Genomic DNA, 23,865 nt, shown 5'->3' on the forward strand with positions numbered 1-23,865 from the left:
AGAGAAAGCACAAGTAGGGGAAGGGAATGGAGAGAGAGAGAGGGAGGGAGGGAGAGAGAGAGCGAGATAGACAATCCCAAGCAGGCTCCACGCTCAGTGTGGAGCCTGATGCAGGGGTTGATCTCACAGCCCGAGCTGATATCAAGAGTTAGACACTTAACCAGCTGAGCCACCCAGGCACCCCTCATCTGTTACTTTTTAAAACATTCTGATAGTGATTTTTTGACCCCTAATGATCACAACTCATGGTTAGAGAAAGTCCACTCTGTAGGTTAAGACAGAGTGCCTACACTTTGCCTGATCATAAAAGTCTCCCGACAGATTCAAACTAGAAATTCTTCAGATTGTAATTCAGTGTCGGATGTACTCTGAATCTGCATTTTTAACATATAACAAAGGTAGTTCCTGTTGTTAGTCACTGTAGGCTGAGAGTTGAGGCCAGTGCAGGCAAGATTGCCCTGACCTCCGGCTACAGCCCCTTGCTCTGAGGCTTGCTCACCAGAGCCAACAGCTCACGTAGCTGGGCAGTTTGGTGACGACTCACCAGTGTGGTCCTTGAGAATTGGGTGAGAAGACTGGCAGGTGGTTCAAGTGGCCCTGCCAATTAAAGACTTAATTGCATATGTTAACAGAACTCAATGAAACCATTTTGATGTTGCTTTTTAAATTATAAAAACTGTTATGACATATTAAGTAAAAAACAAAACCCTCTCACTTAAGGAAAAAAAAAGAGAACCTTGAATTTCCTAAAATTGTAGGAGATTTAGTACAAATTTACTTTGAGTTAGGGGTAGAATGGTAGGAGGTATAAATAATTGTATCCCAAGAACCAAAAACCTATATGCTTTTATTATTTTATAGAGAAAATACTAAATATATGTTTCACTTGCTAAAATTACACAGAAGGGTACATAACAGTTTTTTCTTCTCTACCTTGTTGAGATTTTATCTGAAATTAAATGTTATTTTAGGCTTGAGGTTTAACATCTGATAATTATCTACTTTGTCATGGATGGCATAATTAAAATTAATGAGAATCATTTTATTATACTCACCTCAGCTGTTAAGTATTTAAATACCTTGGCTCAATAATTCTGATCCATTTATTACTGGGATTGTTTCATATAGATAGTGATTGTATTGCTAAGTTTAAACATAGTAGTTTTTCATTTCTCCCTTATTGTGTGGGTTTATGTTCTGTATGAGAGAATAATCCAGATTGCTGAGACTTCTATATTTTTGTAATCTTAGCTATTTTAGGTAAATCTTTGAAAAATGTATGACACACTTCCCTGCTTTGTAAAGAATTTGTGAGATATAATCTATTCTCCTTTCTCCATTTGCTCTGATAGCCGTTAATCCTCTACTGTTCCTGTTTTGTATTTCCCATAAGTGGGAAGCCTCATGTAGCCAGAATGAACATTTTCTTTGTAAACCATCATATCGTATACAGGTAGATGCCTGTTTTCCATGCCTTGTTTCACTGGCTAGGAACTCTGGTACAGGGTTGACTACAACTGGTGAGAGTGGACCTTGGTGAGCATTTTCCTGACTTGGGGGAAAGCACTCCATCTGTATTCTAGTGTTTTAAGTATGGTGTTAGATGGCCTTTATCAGGTTAAGCAAGTTCCTTTCTATTCCTAGTTTACTGAAACTTTTAAAAAATATAAATGGCATTTCATCAAATAGTTTTTTCTCTATCTATTGAAATAATCATATTGTTTTACACCTTTATTCTGTTAATAAAATACAGAAGTTGATTTTCAAATGTCAAACCCACCTTAGTTATGATGTATTACCCTTTTTATATATTCCTGAATTTGATATGCTTAATTTTTGTTAACAATGTTTGCATCTATAATCATAAGAGATATTGGTATATAGTTTTCTTGTAATTCTTTGTCTGATTTTGGTATCAAAACTGGCCTCATTAATTAGGTTTGGAACTATTTCCTCCTATTCTGAAAGAATTTGTGTTATTTTCTTCTCACATGCTTAATAGAATTCACCAGTGAAGCCATCTGGGCCTGTAGTTTTCTTTGTAGGAAGTTTAGAACTACACATTTGATTTGTTTAGTAGGGAAAAGGCTATTTGAGTTACCCGTTTCTTCTTGAATGAGCTTTGCTACTTTGTGACTTTCAAGGTATTTGTCTATTCATCTAAGTTACCTGATTTGTCAGAATAATGCTGTACATGATATTCTCTTACTGTCCTTTTAATGTCTTTGGGGCCTCTAGTGATAACCTTTTTAAAAAATTTTTTAATATTTGTGTTCTCTTTTCTTCTTCATCAGTTTAGCTATGGGTTTGTCAGTTTTATTGATCTTTTCAGGGAGCCAACTGTTGACTTTCTTGATTTTCTCTTTCTTTTTCATTGATTTCTGCTTTTGCCTTTTTTATTTACTTCCACTTGGGATTTTCTTTGCCTTTTAAAAAAAAAACATGCCTTATACCATTGATTTTTAGACCTTTTCCCTTCCCAAATAAATTTAACAAGTTGTAAATTTCCCTCTAAGTAACTTTGGTTTTGACATGTTGTGCTTTTATCCTCATTAAGTTTGAAATATTTTCAGATTTCCTTTGCAGTTTCTTCTTTGATTCATGAGTTATTTAAAAGTGGGTTTTTTTTTTAAATTCCAATTATTTGTGGTTTTCCTAGATATCTCATTTTTTCATACAATTCTGTTATCATCAGAAACCATACTCTGTATGATTCCAGTTCTTTAAAGGTTTGAGTCTTGTTTTATGGCCTAGCATGTGTTGTGGTCTGTCTTGGTAAATGAACCATGTGGTTTGACAAAAAAGTCTACTCTGCAGTTGTTGACTATATTGTTCAATAAATATCACTTAGGTCAAGGTAGTGGGAATATATTTAGTGATGTGGTCAGATATTCTGTGTCTCTACTGATATTTTATATAATGGTTCTATCAACTGCTGAAAGGCAGAAGTTAGTTTTCTACTATGATTGTGGACCTTTTAATTCTGTCAATTCTTGACACCTCAATTTTGAAGATATTTACTACTTCTGCTGAAGCTGTGTCTCATGCATATTTACAATTGTTATGCCTTCCTGATGAACTGATGTTTTCGTCATTGTGAAATAGCCCTCTTTAGCTTTGTTAATACTTACTGTCATGCAGTTTTATGTGATATTAATTTGGCTACTCCAACCTTTTTGTGCTTAATGTTTACATGGTATATCTTCTGTCCACTTATTTTCAATTCCTGTGTGTCTTTATGTTTAAAGTACATCTCCTATAAACAGTATATAGTTGTCTTTTTGTCTGTTCTGGTAATCTCTGTCTTTTAATGGGAGTGTGTAGTCCAGCAACATTATATAATCATTAACAAGTTTTTATTTTGATATATATAGTTATGTTTTTTGTCCCATTTGTTTGGCTTTTTTTGCTTTTTTCTTTTCCTCCTATTGTTTTTTCTTTTGGATTCTTTGAAAAATTTTTTGAATTCCATTTTAATTAATTTATTAGATTTTTATATATACCTCTTCATGTGATTTTTTTTTTAGAGGTTCTTCTGGGGATTACCCTATAAATCCTTAAGTTTTCATAGTCTTCATAGAGGTAATTTTGCACCATGTTACGTAAAATATAGAAACCTCTTATTTATGGAAGTACATTTACATCTACATGCATGTAGTGCAATTTGTTTTTAGTTTACAATATCCATTTTTGTGGGGCGCCTGGATGACTCTATTGGTTAAGCGTCCAACTCTTGATTTTGGCTCAGGTCATGATCTCAGGTCATGGGATTGAGCCCCACATCGGGCTCCATGCTGAGCATGGAGCCTGCTTGAGACTGTCTGTCTCCCTCTCTCTCTGCCCCTCTGCTGCTTGCACTTTCTCTCTCTCTCAAAATAAATAAATAAACATTTTTTAAAAATAAATAATAAAATATCCATTTGGTTCTTTTTTTACACATTCAGTCACTCTGCTGAGGTTTCCTGATATTTATTGTGAGCATTTCTTTCTTTACCTCACCGAGGTTCCTGCCTGATAATTGTAGAATCTGGATCATCTCAGGGATGGCAGCTGTGAATTATCTTTTACCTTGAAAATTGATAACATTTTCTAGCTTTTTGTATATGTAGTGATTTTTTAATATATCCTGGATATTGTGAATGTTAATGTTGTGTAGACTCAGTATTTTTTTTACACTGCTTCTGAGTGTTGATGTTACTTTAGCGATTAATCAGCTTGACTGGGCTCTAACTGTACACTGTTGTACCTGCAGCTGGCCATGCCTTAGACCTCAGTCCAGTGAAGCCTTGTTGGCAGCCATTTTTTGTTTGCTTTGCACAGGCACGATTGATGAGTCAGCTGAAGACTAGTGCTGAGTTTAAATATAGAATTAGCCATTCTTCTCTGGCTCTCTCCCATCTGAGGTTCCTCTCTCATTTTCTAATCGCCCTGGTTGAACCAGGGCCCCTTTCCATTGCTCTTTTGGCCTAAAAGACTGCAGGATTTGTTTTCTTTTTTTTTTACTTTCAGAGTTTTAGCGACCCAGCCTTGCCACTGTCATGACGATAGACACTCTTTGAGCCAAGTCACAGAAAATGGAAAACTCACTCTCCTCTGATTGCTTGCTCTAGATTTCCACACCCTTCTAAAAATGCCTGCTTTTTTCCCATCTCTACGACTCTACAGTAGGCTTTTTGTTGGTTTGTTTTCCATAATTGTTTGTAGGAGGATCTGTAGTTAGACACTTCACTCTGTCATACCAGAGTCTTCTTTCTTGAACTCTTGTTCAGTCATTTCTACCATACTCTAAAATCTCTTCTTACTTCTCTGCCCTAAGTGGGCAAAGCATAACCAAAAGCTCAGTGGAGTCACCTGTGTGTAGGAAATCCCAGCTCTTCTACTTGCTCACTTAAGGACAGTCTCCTTAACTTCACTTTAGTTTCCCCATCTATAAATTACTTTAGATTCATCACCTATGAGTTAGAGATTTTAATATTCTTAAAGGAAGGAATAATTGAATTTAAAGTAGAACTATAATATGTGAGGCATATACCATAGTTCTCCGCACATAATATATACTAAATAAATAATCTTACCCCTTTTAGTCCTTCAAGGACTCCTCTTCTTCTGAAAGACCTCAAAATGGCATTTAGCCTTACTCTACAAACCATCCTCTGGTATCTCATTGACTCTTTTGGCTTCATCTTCCCTCTTAGAAGCCAAAGACTACCAAATCTAGTCAAATGTGTCAAGAACTACAGATGTAAATATTTCAGTTCTTTCTGGATAGCCCATGTGAATTTCCTATAAGTCCTTCAAACTCATGTCCAAATCTGAACTCATCATTTCTTCTCTCCATCCCCAAATCAACCTGCTGCTTCTGCACTCACACATTCAGTTAATAATATCACCAAATCATTAATCACAGTATCTCCAGCCTGTCTCCTCGTATCTATTCCTGTTGCCTCTGATTTTGTTTGGACACTCACCATTTTGCATCGAGACTACTACTGCCTTTAGTCTATTTACCCAGTCTGCCATCCAATGTGATTTTTCCCACATTCAGATCTTTAAACCACATTTTCTCATTGCTTAAAACCCATCATTGGTCTCCCATTCCCTTCAGGGCAAATTCCCAACTCCTTAGCAGCCTACAGAGTATATCTGCTGAGTCTATTTCCACACAGGCAGGCACCTCACACCCTGTCTGTATTGAACGCTGTGCAGTTGAGTGCATCATCTTTCCCAGGCAACCATACCTTTAACGTGTACTCTCTCAGCCCACCTCTGAAATTTGGGGTAGGCAGTACCTTCTGTCTTTCAGATCATGTCAGCTTAAGTGAGGTTTCTCCCATGATCCCATAGCACCCTATAGAGCATTACTATGGCTAGAAATTATCTGCTGTCACTAGATTGTGAACTCCTTGAGGGCAAGCTGTATGCTCTTGCTCAGGCATTTGCTCTGTCTCTCCTTGCCTCCCTGTCTCTCTCAATCCCCATGTACTGTATGTTTACTTTTACCAGAGGGCTAGAGATGATATTTAGGAATTTAATGGATACAGGTCCTGTTTAACCTTTTCCGATTTATTTCTATTGTTTGTATGAGCCAAAGCCATCTGTCTTCATTGTGTGTAGTCACCAGTGAGGCATACATAATATACTTACATTTTAGATTTTAAGTGTGTACTGAGGCCCAGTTAATATTTTCACACTAAAAACCCATAACTAAGGCCAAGGTCTTCCATAATGTAACCAGTGATTATACCTCAGTGTAGAACAGTTTTCAATGTGAGCATTATTGACATTTTACACCAGGTAGTTCTTTGTTGTGGGAGATTGTCCTGTGCAGTGGAGGCTGTTGAGCAGTGTCTCTGTCTTCCACCCACTAGATGCCAGTGGCAAACACCTTGCCCAGCCCAGTTGTGACAACAGAAATAAGAAGTAACACGCCCAGGCCAGAGGCTCAAGTACAGGATGTTTGTGAGAAGTAAGGATAAAGATTGGGAAGGGAGATGATACCCAGTACCAAAAGCACTCCTGCCAAACAGGAACCTAGTCCCAGAAAGGCCTAACTGTCCTGCCCTACAAGAAATACCACATATTTATTATGCTCACTCTGCTGGAGAGCATGCCATGTTGTTCTGGTTGTGTCTGCACTGACAAGAGTCCCTCTGGGTCTTACCTCACTCTTTTCAGAAACTTGGCACAGTGTGTTTGTTTGATCTTTATAAGGGCCACTCCTCAGGGCTCATGTGACCATGAAACTTCTTGAACATTTGAGAGGAGTTGGGGAGTTGAAATGTTCGGTGCCACGTTCCACATATTTTCAGCTTTAAAGATCATTCGCCAACAGCATTTGGGAGAGGAACAGACTTCTGCTGAGTTATTGCAGTTAAACTGTATATAGTCGGAATTCGATATAAAACCTTTGAGTCAAAGTGCTTCTCCCATCTCAGATTTCTGTGTGTTGGTCTTTAATTTTGCCTGTCCTTCCTTTTTCTTTTTAGACGATCCATGTTCTTATGGGAAGTGCTGTGCACCCCTTACTGACTTCCGTGGGAGATGCTATAGAGGCCATAATCATCACCATGCATCAGGAAGATTTTTCTGGGTAAGCACTTCCAACCACAATTTCAGTAACCTTTGCTACATTTGTCTTTCATTGACCCACCTCCACCCTTCTTCCCGAAGTCTCTTTCCACACAGGGCTTGTTCCTCTCATGGCGGGCGTGGCCTCCAACCTCACACTGTTTTATCCATTGTGAGTTACATTAGCTGATTAAAATTTTTCAATTCTTGTTTGCATCATTGCTCTCCTGCCTTTGAAACATAGAATCATTAACATCTATGGGACTCAGCATGATTCAGGACTTCTGGCAGTTGGTACATCTTCTCTTTCCAAGTTCATCTTTATCCTTACTTCTCGCAAGCACCCTGTACTTGAACCGTGGCATAGGCATGTTATTTCTTGTATAAAATGTCCCTCCTCTGCCACTACACTGGTCTGAGTCCTGCTCTGGCTTTGAAGGCACGCTGCAACTCAGCTCCCTGCAAGAATGATTTTCCTTTCTCAGAGTTTTGTGGCAATTCAATCTGGTCACGTCACACCTGGCCATCAACGCTTGGGTAGTATTCCACAGCTGTTTCATAAGAGTACTTCTTATCTATGTCATAGTTGTCTTGAGAATAAGAATCATAGGTCCTAACCCAGTGTTCACTGAAATTGTTTTAAGGAGAGTAAAATGGCCAGGACATTATTTATAGAGAGTTTGGAATAGTTATTTGTACATGCTTAGAGTGATTTTTTAACATTTATTCATTTTTTGAGAGACAGTGAGAGCATGAGTGGGGGAGGGGCGGAGAGAGAAAGAGGCACAGAATCCGAAGCAGCTCCAGGCTCTAAACTGACACCACAGAGCCCGACACGGAGCTCGAACTCACAAACTGTGAGATCATGACCTGAGCCGAAGTGGGACGTTTAGCCGACTGAGCCACCCAGGTGCCCCGTGATTTTTTTTTTTTTAAACTTAACCGCTCTAGACCTAAATATTCAAATATTAATATGTAGATATGTGTTTTATATTCCTAGTTCATAGTTACTATTTTTGAATTTTCCTATTTCTATTTATATTCATGTTGTTTAAATATCTACTTTGTTAAATGTTCAGCCACTAGTCTAGCTGTTTATAGAAAATTGTATGAGTTCTACACTGTCCTTTAATTTTTCAAATCACTTCTTTCATTTGCAGAGTATTTTTAAAAATTTTTTAAATGTACGTCAGGCTCTGGGCTGATGGCTCAGAGCCTGGAGCCTGTTTCCGATTCTGTGTCTCCCTCTCTCTCTGCCCCTCCCCCGTTCATGCTCTGTCTCTCTCTGTCCGAAAAATAAATAAAAACGTTGAAAAAAAAAATTAAAAAAAAAAAAAAAGGGGCGCCTGGGTGGCGCAGTCGGTTGAGCGTCCGACTTTAGCCAGGTCACGATCTCCTGGTCCGGGAGTTCGAGCCCCACGTCAGGCTCTGGGCTGATGGCTCAGAGCCTGGAGCCTGTTTCCGATTCTGTGTCTCCCTCTCTCTCTGCCCCTCCCCCGTTCATGCTCTGTCTCTCTCTGTCCGAAAAATAAATAAAAACGTTGAAAAAAAAAATTAAAAAAAAAATTTTTTTTAATGTTTATTAATTTTTGAGAGACACAGAGAGTGAGCGGGGGAGGGGCAGAGAGAGAAAGAGAGGGAGGGAGGGAGACACAGAATCGAAAGCAGGCTCCAGGCTCTAAGCTGTCAGCACACAGCCTGATGCGGGGCTTGAACTCCCGAACCATGAGATCATGACCTGAGCTGAAGTCAGACGCTGAAGTGACCAAGCCACCCAGGTGCCCCTACACAGTATCTTTTGAAGGGTGAAAAGGTCAATCTCTGTTTTTAATAATGACATGAAGCACAGAAGGGTGAAGTGTATTATAGGCAAAAGACTATAATATTTGGAGATAGCACAAAACTGTTGATTTAGCAGTATTTGGAAAGAAATGAATTTTGTTCAAAGGTGATCTGAAATGTTCCAGTTAGACTGATTATCAATGCCTCTGAAAAGGAAACAAAAATGAAGGCTCATTCTGTAAGAGCAATCAGATAATACTTCAGCAGCTGTGTTGGCGAGCCCCAGCTAGTGCCTGTAGATAACGGATTAGACATTAAAAGTTGGCTCTCCCAATAGCTACATCCTTACTAGTTTGCTTAAATGCTAGGGAGCCAGATTACCACTGATAGGTTGCCATGAGTACGAAGCATTATTTTAATGTGTATGACACTGTCCTTAATTTGTTTTCTCAAATGGCTTTTGATGGTTCCATTTAAGCCCTCTCTCTATATATGGCAGACATTTGAGAGTCCACGGATAGTCGTTTTCCACATGTGTCCTTGTAGGAGTGTGGAACACTGTTTCATGGTGCGTTTAAAATTGTTGTGCCATGACAGTAATTTTCTCACTTTCTAGAACTTTGTTATTAGTAATTCTGTCATGTCATTCCATATATGAAATGTTTGGCTTATATGAAACATAAGGTAAGGTTAGATTAAATTGTTCAAGAAGGAAAATTCACTTTTATTGTAGGGCCAGCCCCCAGGAGTCACAGTTGGAAAAATAATAGTGACCATCTGCCCTTTGAAGCCCTCTATACCTATTTTAGGTACAAGGAATAAAGCAGGTTAACCTTGTCAGCCAGCCTTATGTGGAGTGTGGTGGGTTACAGAATCCCTCTGCTATTTAAAAAGTAATGCTCAACCTGGTTTCCTGGTATTTGAAATGTATTTAATAGGACCAGTGTCTTTCTTTCCAAATTAGATAAAGCTTGAAACATAAATGTCTGATTGACATAGTACATTGACCGAAATTCTTTTATTTAGTGTAAAATGGCTCCTGTCCAGTTATAGCTTTGCATGGGGAAGGAAGGCAGTAAAAGTAGTAAGACTCTAGATCCTGAAGTGATGGATGTGCACCTCTGACGGGCGCAGAGCACACACGCACACCAAAAGTCTTGGTGACATGAGGATGAACGTCTGCCACTTCTCAGGCGTGCATTCGGTCTACCCTCGACTCGTGCGTGCAGCTCTCACTGTGAAGGCCCTTCAACTTCTGCACTCTATCAGTTGAAAATCTCTTACCAAAAGCTTTGGGGTAATTGGGAAAACTGAGCTTTAGCGATGGCCAAGCCAGTTTTGCATTCTAGTAAATTTCAGTCAGGCTTCTAATCCACACTGAGAACTGATAATACCTATTTCAAAATTTTGTCCACTGGATCATTTTACTTACATTGACACATGCTTAAGGAACTTGTTTTAGTATTTTATTTTCTAATCCTCATGGAAATAATTTCAATTAACCAGATTAAAATTCTTGAAATACTCCTCTGGAGGAGTACTAAGATAACAACAGTGCTTTTGATAAAGCACAAGAAACTATGAAAGAGATTGGTGTCCTTGTTTTTTTCCAACCTTGACTTTTGAACTGAATGCAGATAGGCCATGCAGTGTCTGAATCTGGCAAACCCATACCCCACGTGAAGATTGCCCTCACTTACTGAGGCCGTCTCTGCACTCGTACCCAAGCAGCCCTCCACCGTGTGACACTGCACGCGGCAGCATTCCACCGTGCCCCCCAGTGGCCTCGCCTCAGGACGTTCTGTCTTATAACCAAACAAAATCTCTTCCTGCCAGAACTTAAGACTGGTTTCTCTATTTCTGTCTACTTCTAGAAATAGAAGACCTTTGGTTAGTATCCTCTGATAATAACCATTCATTGCTGTCTTTGAAGATAATGAAGTTCACCTTATTCTCTTCCTCTGGGCACTTGAGTCATATCTGTTGTTCTCTAGACCGTTGCCACTCTTTCTACGTCATTCTCAGAATATGGGAACACTCATTTTTTGAAGAAGATTCAGCACTTTGTAGCCAATGATCTCATTGGTTAGCTAATTAATATCAGGTGATTTCTAATTTGGGTATAATTTCTTTCCTATAAATATTTCACATTCTTTTAATATATTCCTTAAAGAGCAATTATAAACATTTATAAATTATAAATAGTATTTCATGGAGCATCAGCTGGCATCATCTGTTGATCCAAATTAAAGCCTTTGCAAACCTCATCATCTGGGAGGAAAAAATTGCATACCATGTGTATTGTTACATAACCAGCTTCACAGTCAGAAATCTACTATTCGGCTGATCAGACTAAATAGCACAGGAGCAGAAATATCTTTGCCAAGAGTTTGTTTGGGGCAGGCAGTGTTTTCTGCCCTTACAAAGTGTAAAATGCTATTTCAGGCTTCATTATTGATTTATTCACTAACCAGGCAAAACTATGAGTGGATGGAGATTTGTAAAGCTGCGAAGGACCTTGAGAGGTCAGAGAGTGCATAAGGCACTGTGTGAACCATCCAAGACAGATGGTTGTCCGTTTCATTCTTAATAATCTCTAGGTAAATGGATTCTAAGATTTCTTCAGTAATCTTCCTAGCATCTCAAAATGGCTTTTATAATTTAAACGTTGTTTTATGCTCTTTAACTCTTAGGAAAAATAAACAATACCTTTTTTACCATTGAGGGAAAAAATTCCATAGGACTGAAATAGCAGGTGATGGGTTGGCGGGGCAGGGGTGGGGAGCGGCAGGCAAAAGTTAAATACTGACTGTTAGTGCATTGCCTGTTTTCTCCCTTTTGCAGGTCATTATCCAGCTCAGGAAAGCCTGATGTTCCTTGTTCTCTGTACATGAAGGAGCTTCAAGGTTTCATTGCTAGAGTTATGAGTGACTACTTTAACCACTTTGAATGCTTGGATTTTGTCTTTGACAACACGGAAGCTATTGCCCAAAGAGCAATTGAACTTTTTATTCGCAATGCCAGTCTCATAAGACTTCTTGGCGAAGGTGGGAAGGTACGACTTGCGGCTGATTTTGCTCAGGTAAATTGATGCATAGCTACAAAGGGGGAAATGTTTCAGCCTCTATATTACCTATTTATTGAAAGACTGAGTATGTGTTTTTTTACTGCTTTAAAGAGTTGAAGCTTTAATAAAGAAAAATAAATTCATTTAAACTGAATTGGTTAAAAAAAAAAGAGAGAGAGAGAAGAGTTTAGACATACTTTCATGCCAGATATTTCTTCTTTATTTAATAAAAGAGTCATCACTCGTATTTGAGATTTCAAAGTTAAGGTGAAGTGGTTCATTCCACATTACAGAAACATGTCCCATTTTTCTGTAATGTAGGGCTTTCTTATTATTATCCCATGAGATCAATGTTGATAAGAGTAATTAATTAATTTTGCTGGAAAATAATATAGGCAATGAACTGTAAAGGTGCTGCCTGTTGGCACGTAAAGAGAAAAAGCTCCCAGGATGTCTGTAATCCTCTAGTGGCCAGCTCAGTATTCCAAGACAATGTTCTAATTCACTTAGATGCACACTGGACCATCTAGATAAAGGGTCTGATTATTTGGTCTCTTTCTGTTGAACAGAGTACCTTTCTTGTGTATGGCCAGGTTTGAAATCATTCCAGGCTCTCGAACCATGATCACCTCTTATAGAAAGGGTTTTTTCCTTTTTCCTTTAGACAGATTTTTTGGAAGCCTTTCAACAATATCAGAGGCAGAGAAGAAACCCCTCAAACATATAGTTGAGTTAAAAGATTCAGAAACAGATCATTCATATTTACATAGTATGTCAAACGTGAACTCATTTTTTTAAAATTTTTTTTAATGTTTTATTTATTCTTGAGGGAGAGAGAGACAGAGCATGAGCGGGGATGGGGCACAGAGAGAGGGAGACACAGAATCCGAAGCAGGCTCCAGGCTCTGAGCTGTCAGCACAGAGCCCGACGCGGGGCTCGAACCCACGAACCGTGAGATCATGACCTGAGCCGAAGTCGGACGCCCCACCGACTGAGCCACCCAGGCGCCCCAAAGGCAAACTCATTTTTCAAGCCTCTCCAAGCTGTTAACTTTACTAGTCTAAATAGTTATTCAGATGGGTTGTTCATAGTTTGCCAGATCCGCCCTGCTTAGAAAGATAGTCAAATTTTAATGTCCTTATTTATCCCTGTGTGTATCTGGGGACAAGTCTGGGTTCACTATTCCCTTGCTGAGAAGATGTGCACTACTTGTACGGGGGTGATTGTCAGACACTCCCTTGTACCTGATAGAGGCACAAAAGGGACCAGGTACATTATCTCACATTTCAAGAGCCAGACTCTTTGCATACGAATTGGGCCAGGATTAGTCATTTTCATCTCCACATGATTTGGAGACCACCAGACCAAAGTAAAGAACCTTCTTTGGGGAATAGGCCTTTAGTGGCGTAGGCATAGAAACAGAAGTTAAATGTTACCATTCGTGTTGCTCCTTTGACCTTTTTCCACTTTCATCAGCTTCGTTCTTATGCCCTTGCACACTTTGTTTTGTTGTTACAGGTTAACACTCCGTCTTAAGGATGGTACATAAGCAGTGTGTTACTTGTCCCTTACTGGCTCCAGGCCGCTGGCTGGACTGAGGGCACAGCCGTGCACCAAGTCCTGCTCTTGTTAGAAACACCCTGAGCTCTACTCAAACGGGTGTCTGTTCTCTTTCCCCCTTTCCTCCAGAATTTTGTTTTTTCTGTTCCTGTCCTCTTGGCTCCCTGGGGCTCCCTCCCCCACCAGTTTATTTGCATTCTGCTCCAGCTGGTCCTTGAGTCACTTTCCTGGAGGCAGCACTGCAATCAGAGTGGCCAGGAGCAGAGAGAGACAGCAGAGACGGCCAGGATGAGGGCGCTGCCTGCTGCGCCGCAGGCTTTTCGTTGCTGATTTTTATGTGATGTTCCCTTATGAGTCTTGAAAGATGGAGAGCATTGTCCTGTGACCCTTGCTGCCACACCCAGCACCTGCTCCAAATGCAAGGCAGCCGGGGGTGGGTTGACTCCCACCTTCCAGAAACCACATCATTCACAATTTTATTTGGCATTTCTTCTTCCTTAAGACATGTCGCCCAGTAAACCAAACCTTTTCTCAGCTCCCTTCCCTTAAGATCAGTAAAACTCATTAGTCCTCATTACTAACTAAGGCTCCAGGACAGCCTCTCTTTTCCATTTCTTAAATATAGAAGCAGCAGCATCTACTCAGCGTGAGGTCTGTTTCCCTGACTCCTTTGTTCCCTCCCGGACTGTGCATGTGTCCCCACTTCAGAGCATCCTGCCACCCAGCTTGCATACAGTCCCCACCCTGTGGGCTGTGGGCACAGGAGAGACGGGAGGAAGCCCTATCAGAGTTAATCACGTTGTGCCTAGTAGCTTTGGCTAGTGATATCCAGCTACACCCCCATTTACAAAAATTACAGCGAGTTGGGGGGTTTAATTTGACCTGGTTTCTTGCCACACCTGCAGTTGTACGGTGCTGCGCCTCAGCTTTCTGGATCATATTTGATCGGACGTGTCTTCCTCAGAGAGTCAAAACACTTAGAAGGCATTACCCTGACATTTGTATTCATGACTGGCATCAGCTGGGGACTGGAAAGCCTTTTGACTGCCTCGTTATTGAAAGTTCTATCAGTTTGTATTCAAAATGAAACAAAGCCATCGAGGCCTCTGGAATCAAGAACGCACAAATCCTCTCTGGGTTTTAAAAGTGTTCTTGTGATAAAAGTGCCCACTCTTCTGGCATAAAAAAAAAAAAAAAAAAAAAAAGAAGAAACTCAGGAAGAGACCCATAGGAGTAGGTTAGGGACTGCTTCCTAGCTGTCATTCAGTCTGCTTGCAAAAACAGATGATGGTATGTCTTAAAGATTTCTTTAGGAATCCTAACCTGTCCCCTCTGGCACCGTTGCACAGGTGAGAGGGGGAGTAGTTGCCCAGTGCCATCTGGAGGGTTCGTGGTGAGGGAAGTACCCGGCATGCAGCCTCCTTAGGAATCAGGTCACGGGCATGAGGTGGTTTCCTACAGGTAATTAATTCCCTGCTGTGACCACATGCTCTCTGTGTCTACAATAATCACACAGCAGTTCTAAAACACTAAGCTTGTTCAAGGCCATTAGGGTCTGCTGACTCAGAATCTCTCCAGGGATTTGTCTACACTGCCCTTTGAAACACACACTTCCCTCTGCCCCTCAATATCCTTTCTACCCTGAGGGAGGGGATGGCTGGTGGAATTGGCATTAAATTATTTACTCAGTGGTCCTCCTAGCAGTTTCTATTTATAGGTCTTCTGGTGCCTTTTAAATATACATATACATACACATACACATACACATATACATATACACATATATATACATATATACATGTGTATATGTATATGTACACATGTATATGTATACATATATACATATGTGTGTGTGTGTGTGTGTGTGTGTGTGTATATATATACATATATATATATATATATATAGTTTTTTGGCCTGAAAATATAAATTTAGAAAAGAAAACAAAATTATCAAGATTTCCATTCCAGTTGCCTTTTCCCCTGAGCAGTGTCAGGCAGGAGAGCGGTAGGAATATCCACAGATGCCCTGTGGTTAACCAAATGTCTGCAGTGGGTATGGAGCGGCCCTGTAATTAGTTCACCGTGCCTGCAGCTGACCGCTCGCCTCCTCTGAACCAGGGAGGGGGGAGAGAGAGGCGTTTGAACATGCCATTTGTGCATCCACAGCTAATTGCAGAGTCACCTCCTCTAAAAGGAACACTCCTGCCCTTTAGAAACATGGCCTTTATTGTTTAATGGAATTCTGGCAGAAGAAAATGGTTTTCAGTAGCCTAGAGGTCCTTTGTTTATTTTAAACATTTAACATTTTGAAATTGTCCCATGGCATAGAAATCTCCTGTATCATCATAGATTACACAGCAACTCAAGGTCTTATTCTCTTATATTGTAATTTTTCCCTAGCTACTTAACTTGCTTTAACATTCTATCCTGCTCAAGTGCTAAGGCAAAGGTTTTTTGGTTTAATCTTTGAAGATGGTGAAGCCCAGTAGGGTAATTGAAAAAAATGACAAAAATGTTTCATGAAAAATACTTCATGTAATCTCAGTGTGTAAAAACCATCACACACACACACACACACACACACACACACACACACACACACGTATATGATTGGAATTACCAAATCAGAGATCCATGATAATAGCGCTTTTACTTTGTGCTCAGTGTAAAATAAATGCCACATCCTGAAGGAAACCAGTAATTCCATCAAGTGAAGAAACTAAACAGGTCCCAAGGACCCACTGTCTTGTTTGAGAACACTGGCTTCAACCTGCTCTGTTTTGCTTTGTTGGCAAGAATCCTGACTTTCTTAAACCATGAGCTTCTCCCTTTTCATTTACTTAATTTTCTGTATTTTAGAGAGTTTTCTAACCATGTTAAGGTTTCCCTGTAGGACATAGGGGGCATATTCTGTGTCTTCTATATGTTAGGAGAGAAATTTCACCTGCTCCACCTAGATATTCCACTAGTTCCCCTCAGAACCATCTCCAGGAAGCTGCCCTCCACTTCCCCCATGACAGTCAGTTCATACATTTGGTATCACACTTGTTATTTTGCTTAGTAATAATCATGTGTATGTATATATGTATATGCAGTATATGTATGTGTATGTATATGCACATACAGCTTTTTATGATTTTGATGAGTAATAATTATATTGTTTAAAGATGGGGCGCTTAGGTGGCTCAATTGGTTAAGCATCCAACTCTTGACTTCAGCTAAGGTCATGATCTCACAGTTTGTGAGATCGAGCCCCGTGTTGGGCTCTACGCTCACTGTGCAGAGCCTGCTTGGGGTTCTCTCTCTTCTTCTCTCTCTGCCCCTCCTCCATTCATTCACTTTGTCTCTCTTAAAATAAAAGTATACACCAGTCCTTTATGATAGATAGATAATCTTCACTAAATTTGAAAGAGGTCCCTGAAGGCAAGATAGTCTAATTTATCTTCTCATTCCAATGTCTAACTTGGTGCCTGGCAATTAATAGGGAATCAAAAATGTTTCTCAGATGAGTGTTTAGGTCTCCATGGTCTTGCAGTAGGGAAGATTTGAGCAATATTTTAGAAGGATGACCAGCAGGACAGAAGCTCTACTTTCCATTCCTGTGTTTTTCTTGAAGGAAGATGCTCCATAATTTTTTTCAGACATTTTCTAAACTATTCTTTACCAGGGTTCTGTTGATAGCTAGAGAGGAAAAACGGTTTACTATCTGAGATCCGCATATGCGAAAACTTTGCACTTGCTAGATAAAGAACAAATAGCCTACATCTCCCTTTAATGACAAGTAAAATGTCTTGTCAAAGGAGGATAATAAAGTGAAACCAGTAGTTCTTGAGTCAGGAAGCAAATTAACTTGCTAATAATGTAAAAGGGGGAAAGTTTAAAAAAATGCCGGTAATAATTGCTGCCACTGAACAAGCACCTACTGCATGATCACTCATATTGCTTTGTGGAATTCTCTATTTTATTTGTATACTTCTGTGCATTAGTGCTGTCTCCATTTGACAGATGGGAACCTGGAAGAAGAAGTGAAGTCCGGGGCCACACGATAGTCATTGTAGATTTGGAATTTGTCGTAGTTGTGCTTCCTCCAGAGTTAGGGCTTTTAATCACGTGGGCCAGCTTGGTGAGAAGTGTCATTATTTATACTTAATACAGAAACGCTTGTGATGCCTACTTAAAGTAAGGCATGCAGTCCTAAAAACCTTCCCTTCTCCAATTTTTCAGTGGAGAAAAGATCTAAACCTCCTCCTTTTACATAACCAAAAAAATGTTCTTCTATTTTCTTGAAGGAATTGTGTCATGTTACATTCCTTTAGTAAATGCAAAAGTTATCTAAGTTCTTGCCTTTTATTAAATTTTATTGAATTTCAAAATTTTCCTCACAGTCCAGGTAAAATTAAGTTTACTGCAAACTACAACTTTCTGTGATCCAGGTGTGTGTGTCCCCAGTTCAAAATAGGATTCTGGCGTATTCTGGCAAAACTATGGAGTATCTTTTAATGTTTCAGATGGAGTTGGCTGTGAGTCCATTCTGCAGAAGAGTATCTGATTTAGGAAAGTCCTATCGGATGCTGAGGTCATTCAGGTGAGACCTAGTTCTTTTATTGCTGTTGATATATCCAGATTCTATTAACAGATAAATCCTTTCCCACTGTTCATGTTGAAAAATATGGAATTGCCAATATTCAACCATTTTATGACCTACAGCAATGGCAATTTCATATGGTTTATCTTAAAAGTTATTATTCAAACCAGAAACTCATAGAGAATTATGTGCAGTGATTGTGTGTGTGTGCATGCATGTGTGTGACTTTTTAGTTAAAATTCATAAGACCGAGCTGATAAATTTTATTATGTTCTTTCTAGGGAGGATTTTTTTTTTTTTTTTTACTCCTCATTCTTGCAGAAATAGATTGAGTAGTAATACTAGGCGGTTAATAATTATATAGGCATCTTTTTCTGAAGTTTTCATTTGTTCATATATCATTTTCAATCTAACCTACCTCTGAAAAGGTCAGAGGTTAGACTCCATAGCAAAACTATTAAATAGAATATTAAAAGAGTTTAGATGTAGGGAGTAACTAGAAAGATGGGCTAATGTAGTTGAGCACAAATTTATGATTGAACTTCCTAGAGACCAGTTCAAAAAGAAAAACAGTTACTTCGAATCCACTACCTAAGAATATACTAATTTATGGGAAAATCCTTTGCAGTGCTGGATGCTGAGCTAGGCCTTCCACCACTTCAGACTGTAAGGAACACCGAATAGCTTAACAGCTATGGCTGTTTATTCAATAAGCTGAATAACATCGTAGCACACATAGAAAATGTATACGTTCAAAAAGATGACCAACCCTGTGGGCCGAGGGGACCAAACATAAATACCCATTCTGTGACCACAGCATTCTAGAGGGGAAACCTGATAAAACTGTCTGGAATATCCAAGACCATAATGGTCTTTCAACGTTTCTTTATAAAGGTAAGTGAAGAGATTCCAGGCATGCAGTTTGCTAAAAACTGACTCAGAAGTAGAAACCAGGGTAATCAATAAGAAGTATGGCCTTTAAATGATTTCTTCACTGTCTTATGCCATCCACGCTTTTGATAGTAGAAAATTCAGGCGTGATGTCACTTGAAATGTAAGAATCCGAGGTTGTTGATTGAGAGCCCTGTGCTTTTTCTTGCCTATTTGTAATTGGCCAAGATTTCTTTTTAATGCCAAAACAAGAACCTGAGTTATTTTCCTCAAATGTGCCTTTTACAGTGTTGGGTTTTAAAAAAACTTAAAGTGGGATCACAGGTGTTTTCAGATACCTTCTTTGGATCTGCTCAGACCTTTTAAAAAGTATTTAAATATTTTGTTGAAGTCTTAGGGTTTGACATTACCAAACATGGACAGGTCGAAAGATGAAGGGGTCCTGAGGTCACTGATCCACCAGTCATCTGTCTGTATCATAAAAATAATCTGTGAAGACTCCTGTGAAGTCACTGAGTTATATGGTAACCCAGCAATTCCAGGGGTGATAAGACACTGCCCCAAGTTACAGAATCAACTAGTATGCGGGAGGTCATTAACCACCTAGCTATTGACAAAAGTGTGGGAAAGCTGTCATTTGGGATTTGCCATATTAAGATGAGGCTATTATTTTTGGTAGTCCCGGCCGCATGTTTATTGCATGTGTATGAATTAAAATGGTGTTTATCTTTCTATGGGCTGAGGCAAGATAGCTTTTACCCATGTGCTTTTAAATTGTATCACAGTGTGGGATACAAGTTCTGAGGGTTTCGCATGAAACCAATTCTGTTGTCAGTCATGTAAGATGGGAATTTTCTGGTAACTCTCCCAATTCTCTCATGAGAAAATGAACCTCTAAAGGAGCATTTAAAGTTAGAGTGGTGACACCATCTAATACCAATTTATGGATTAAAAAATTGATATTGATCAACGTATAATTTTAAAAAATGTTTTTTATAGCTAGCTTCTCTGATGGGGCAATGGTCAGTCGGGATGGGCATCAAACTTTGACCATGACTCATAGTAAAAGGTATTTTATATTGCAATCTGGCATACACTTGCACGCAAACACACTCAGACCCATACACACACATGCACACCCACATAGGTGTGGTGAAACAATAATTACTCTTCTCATTCTCTGACATTTCTAGTTTGTTTATTTTATCCCACTACATTGGCTTCATGACCTGCTAATAGTTTGCATCAGCAGTCTCTCACCTTCCTCACAGGGCCTCAACTCTTGAATTTTAGCTGCTAGTGGCAGGGGCAGAATTGTTCCTCTCTGCACTTGGGAAGATCTGTGTCCTTCTCTCCTGGAGTTCTCCTGCCCCTGAGCTTCCTCTTGCAGAGGACTCCTTAGCACCAAGGCCTTGGCACATAATGTTAAGAGAACAATTAGTGTATGTATATATACACACACACATATATATCCATTGCCTATGGAGCATGCTCTGTAACTTGAATTTAGTGAAAACTTCTAATACAGATTTTTATATACCAATTTATTCCTGCAGTTACATTGAATCTACGAAATCTGTTGACTTGAATTTAGCACTTTCTCAGTTGTTTGATAGGACTTGGATGACCATTTGAGAAAGATTTTAGGATGAACTGGATCAGGAAATAAAAATGAAAGCATGGTATATTCTGGGGTTCAAATCTAGCTCTAGTCTGCAAAGAATGTTTTAGGGCCCATCCTTTGGGAAGAGAGACACCAGTACATGCCATTTACCTCTGTCTGTAAACATTGTTGGGAAAGCCCTGGTTTCTTTACTGTTGTCATAGGAAGAGACTGACTTAAGTAAAGCTTACCTGTGTGGAGGGTCCTACACAGTCTTTCCCTAGAGAGGAGAGATTCAGTACCGAGTAATCTTTGTTCCAGTATCCCTAATGTCAGCCCTCTACTTGCCTCTCTGAAAACATGTGTTAGATGTCTGTCTTTTCTCCACAATTAGTCCTGAGCAATTGGAATGGAAGGGCCCGCTCTTGTTAATTCTGTCATCTGTGCTGGGAGTTGTGATGAGGGGCCATGCACATGACTGACCTTGACTCTCATTCATGGGTCTCCTCCCATGAGTCACCAGTTCAGTCAGAACCAGTTCAGTGGCAGTCAGTGGAGGTTGGCCAAATAATCTGCCACACTAATAGGATCAAATATATGCCGCCATTAACAATTCATAGTGTTGGTTAGTAGCTAATAATATGAGAAAAAACTTTGTAATGCATCACAAAATGAAAAAAAAACAGGCTAGTAAACAGTATATATGATATAATCCCTGCTATTTTTAAAATAATAAGTGTATGTATGGAGAGGAAAAGTCAAGAAGGATAAACAACATTTTTTTGATGGATTGTCACTGGTAAGTTTCCCTTTAGAGGTTTTCTATATTTTTCATGGTTTTTGCCTTGGTGGTTCTATATTTGTAGTTAGAAAAGTTTTAAAGTCCCTCTTGTAGTGTTATTCCCACTTAAAAATAACAAAGAAGCTAAAAAATGATATAAAATACTGTAAAACATCATGTAAGGAGGAGAGCGGGGTGAGAAAAATAGGCGGCCTTGCAACGAAAAGCCAGGTTGGCCTACATCTGAATCAGAGGTGGTGGCTACAGGAGAGGGCGGCAGGCCCCATGCAGTGGCCTTTTTGCGAGGGAGAGTGACAGTGCCAGCCAGACCCCCAGTGCAGCACCCCTCACCCAACACACACACACACACCCGCACACACGCGCGCGCCCTTATGGATTTTTCCCCCGTGATGGATGCCATCTGCTGCAGGGTGCTTGCTTCTTGACGGTAATAGTAGTGGACTGTTGAATTAAGCCAGCAAACTTCTTGCATACATTTACATTTTACTGTCTCCTTTAGAGTTTTCCAGGCAGGAATTTTTTCTTCCCCAGGACAGAATGACGCCTCAGGAAGCTGCTGACATTAGGGATTTGCCCTTGGGTGATTTGTGTTTCCACTCGAGACACATCCTTGTCCATCCCTCTGCAGCAGGGCATTGTCCCCTAAGTGGGGTTTACAAGGGTGGTTACCCTAGCTCCACTTGGCCAGGGGCCTGGAAGCACTCTCAGTGCAGACCTTAGTGACGCAAGGGACGGAACAGGGACCTCGTGCTTTTACCAGCTCAGGGACACAGACCCAGGCCCCAACACCTTTGCTTTGGAGGGCACAGTGTCGCCCCTGGATTATGTCCACGGCGTGCTCTGCCAGAAGCCACCAGGAGACAGGCTGCCATGAGGGACCTGTTGGCCTGAGGGGCTGGAGAAGGAAACCATCAGTAACCTTGGAGTATAGAATTCCCGTCAGCTGGTTTCACCTGTAGGCGTGGTGAGAGTTTGCTGTGTCTGCAGTTTGTCCTGCTGCTTGGAATTCTCCCCTCCACGCCCGCATGTTTGTAGAATGAAAGCTTCCATTTTTAGCACCAGGACCCCCAAATGTGTTCTTTTCTTTTCACTTGTGAATCTGGGGTTCTTAATCCATCCCATGAAGTAACTACTTCCCCAGGGTTTCTGGATTCTTTCCTCCGAGTTTCAGATTTCCACATTGTAGCCAGAAGGCAGCCACATCCTGGGCTGGATTTGGTTTGCTGTTTGCCAATACTTTGGCAGTGCTGGGAGCACGCTGCTAAGTGTGGAGGGATGGGTATTTCGCTGATTATTGTTTTTATTGCGGTCCGTATTTGACCACTGACTGCGTGTTCAGGCTGTGTGCTAAGTGTTTCACTGATACTCCACCATTTGACCTTCACAAAGACACAAGTCAGGAGTGACTCCCAGGACGCCTTGATGCTGGGGCTGCTTGTCTGAAAGTCCTGTGGGAATTCCAGATCTGCCTTCCAGACCCAGGGCTGCCTGATCCCCAACTGTGCTTGTAACCGCTACACCCCAGAGCTTATTCCAGAAGTTCCCATTTGTTTTCACTCTGATTCTAGAATAGCATCCGAATGCATATACAAATCATCCAGGAAAATGCCAGTTTCAGGTGAATCTAAACTCCTCGCTTTAGTGGTGACCTCTTGTTATGAATGCTGCATCTCACTGTCGTCTGCTGTGTACAGGCTTCTAGGACATGCCCGAAGAACGTTGAGCCAAATGTACACTTTTATTTCTGGAGGGTGTCTTCCTGAAACCCTGCCTCCTTTCCCGCCTGGGCTGCTGGGGTTCATGACATCTAGATCCTAAGAAAGGAAGCTAAGAGTTCTCTAACCTCTTTACTCTGAGTCTTGACCCACCTGCAACCCTCAGCCTCCTGCTTTGTTCTCTCCTGGGACCCCCATGGCCCCTTCTGCCACAGCACCCTGACCCCTCCTGCAGGCCTCCACCGTTCTCTTCCCCTCTCCAGAAGGCCAGACCCTCGTGTGCCCTGTGCAGGGGCAAGAGTGTTCCCTCCCCTCCACTCTCATTTCTCTGCTGTTTCCAGATGTCATTGTGTGTTCTCGGTGGTCTTGCCACCTTCCCAGGCCCCTGAGCAAAAGGAAGTTTGCAGTGAGGGGTGGCAGGTGGCATGGGCTGCTGCCGATGTTGCATGTGGATGCGGGAACAGCAGTGTCCCTTCACTTCATCACTGGCCTCCACGGAGGACCAGCAGCCCCCCAGCTGGAAGTCCTTTTGGCGTGGAGACCCCCTACTGGAAAGAGTGCTTCTTCTAATGGGACCTAATACTTCTGATTAATGAGGACTGCCTGCTGTCTGTAAAGTTTAACCTTGAAAGTGCTGCTCTGTTTAGCGTGTTCTCGAAGAATGATGCTGTGGCATTTGGGGTAACTGCGTTTTATAACACCTTAATTAATTTCCTTTTGTTCCTCATGTCACCTCAGATGGTGATTTATTTTTTAACTTGCCAGTGTTTCAGATTCCACCTGGAGTCAGG

General features: G+C 40.6%; 1 protein-coding gene across 2 annotated transcripts in view; it reads left to right on the forward strand.

Annotated features, from left to right (window-relative positions):
- Positions 1-23,865, forward strand: part of COG5 (component of oligomeric golgi complex 5) — a 310,246-nt gene that overhangs the window by 273,634 nt on the left and 12,747 nt on the right. For both annotated transcript variants that reach the window (XM_006929113.4, XM_045052258.1), the window contains exons 17-19: positions 6,987-7,090; positions 11,695-11,932; positions 17,987-18,063. In XM_006929113.4, the coding sequence (XP_006929175.3) occupies positions 6,987-7,090; positions 11,695-11,932; positions 17,987-18,063 (419 nt within the window). The remainder of the gene's footprint in view (positions 1-6,986; positions 7,091-11,694; positions 11,933-17,986; positions 18,064-23,865) is intronic.

The sequence above is a fragment of the Felis catus genome, chromosome A2, assembly GCF_018350175.1.
Source record: "Felis catus isolate Fca126 chromosome A2, F.catus_Fca126_mat1.0, whole genome shotgun sequence".
Taxonomy (NCBI): Eukaryota; Metazoa; Chordata; class Mammalia; order Carnivora; family Felidae; genus Felis; species Felis catus.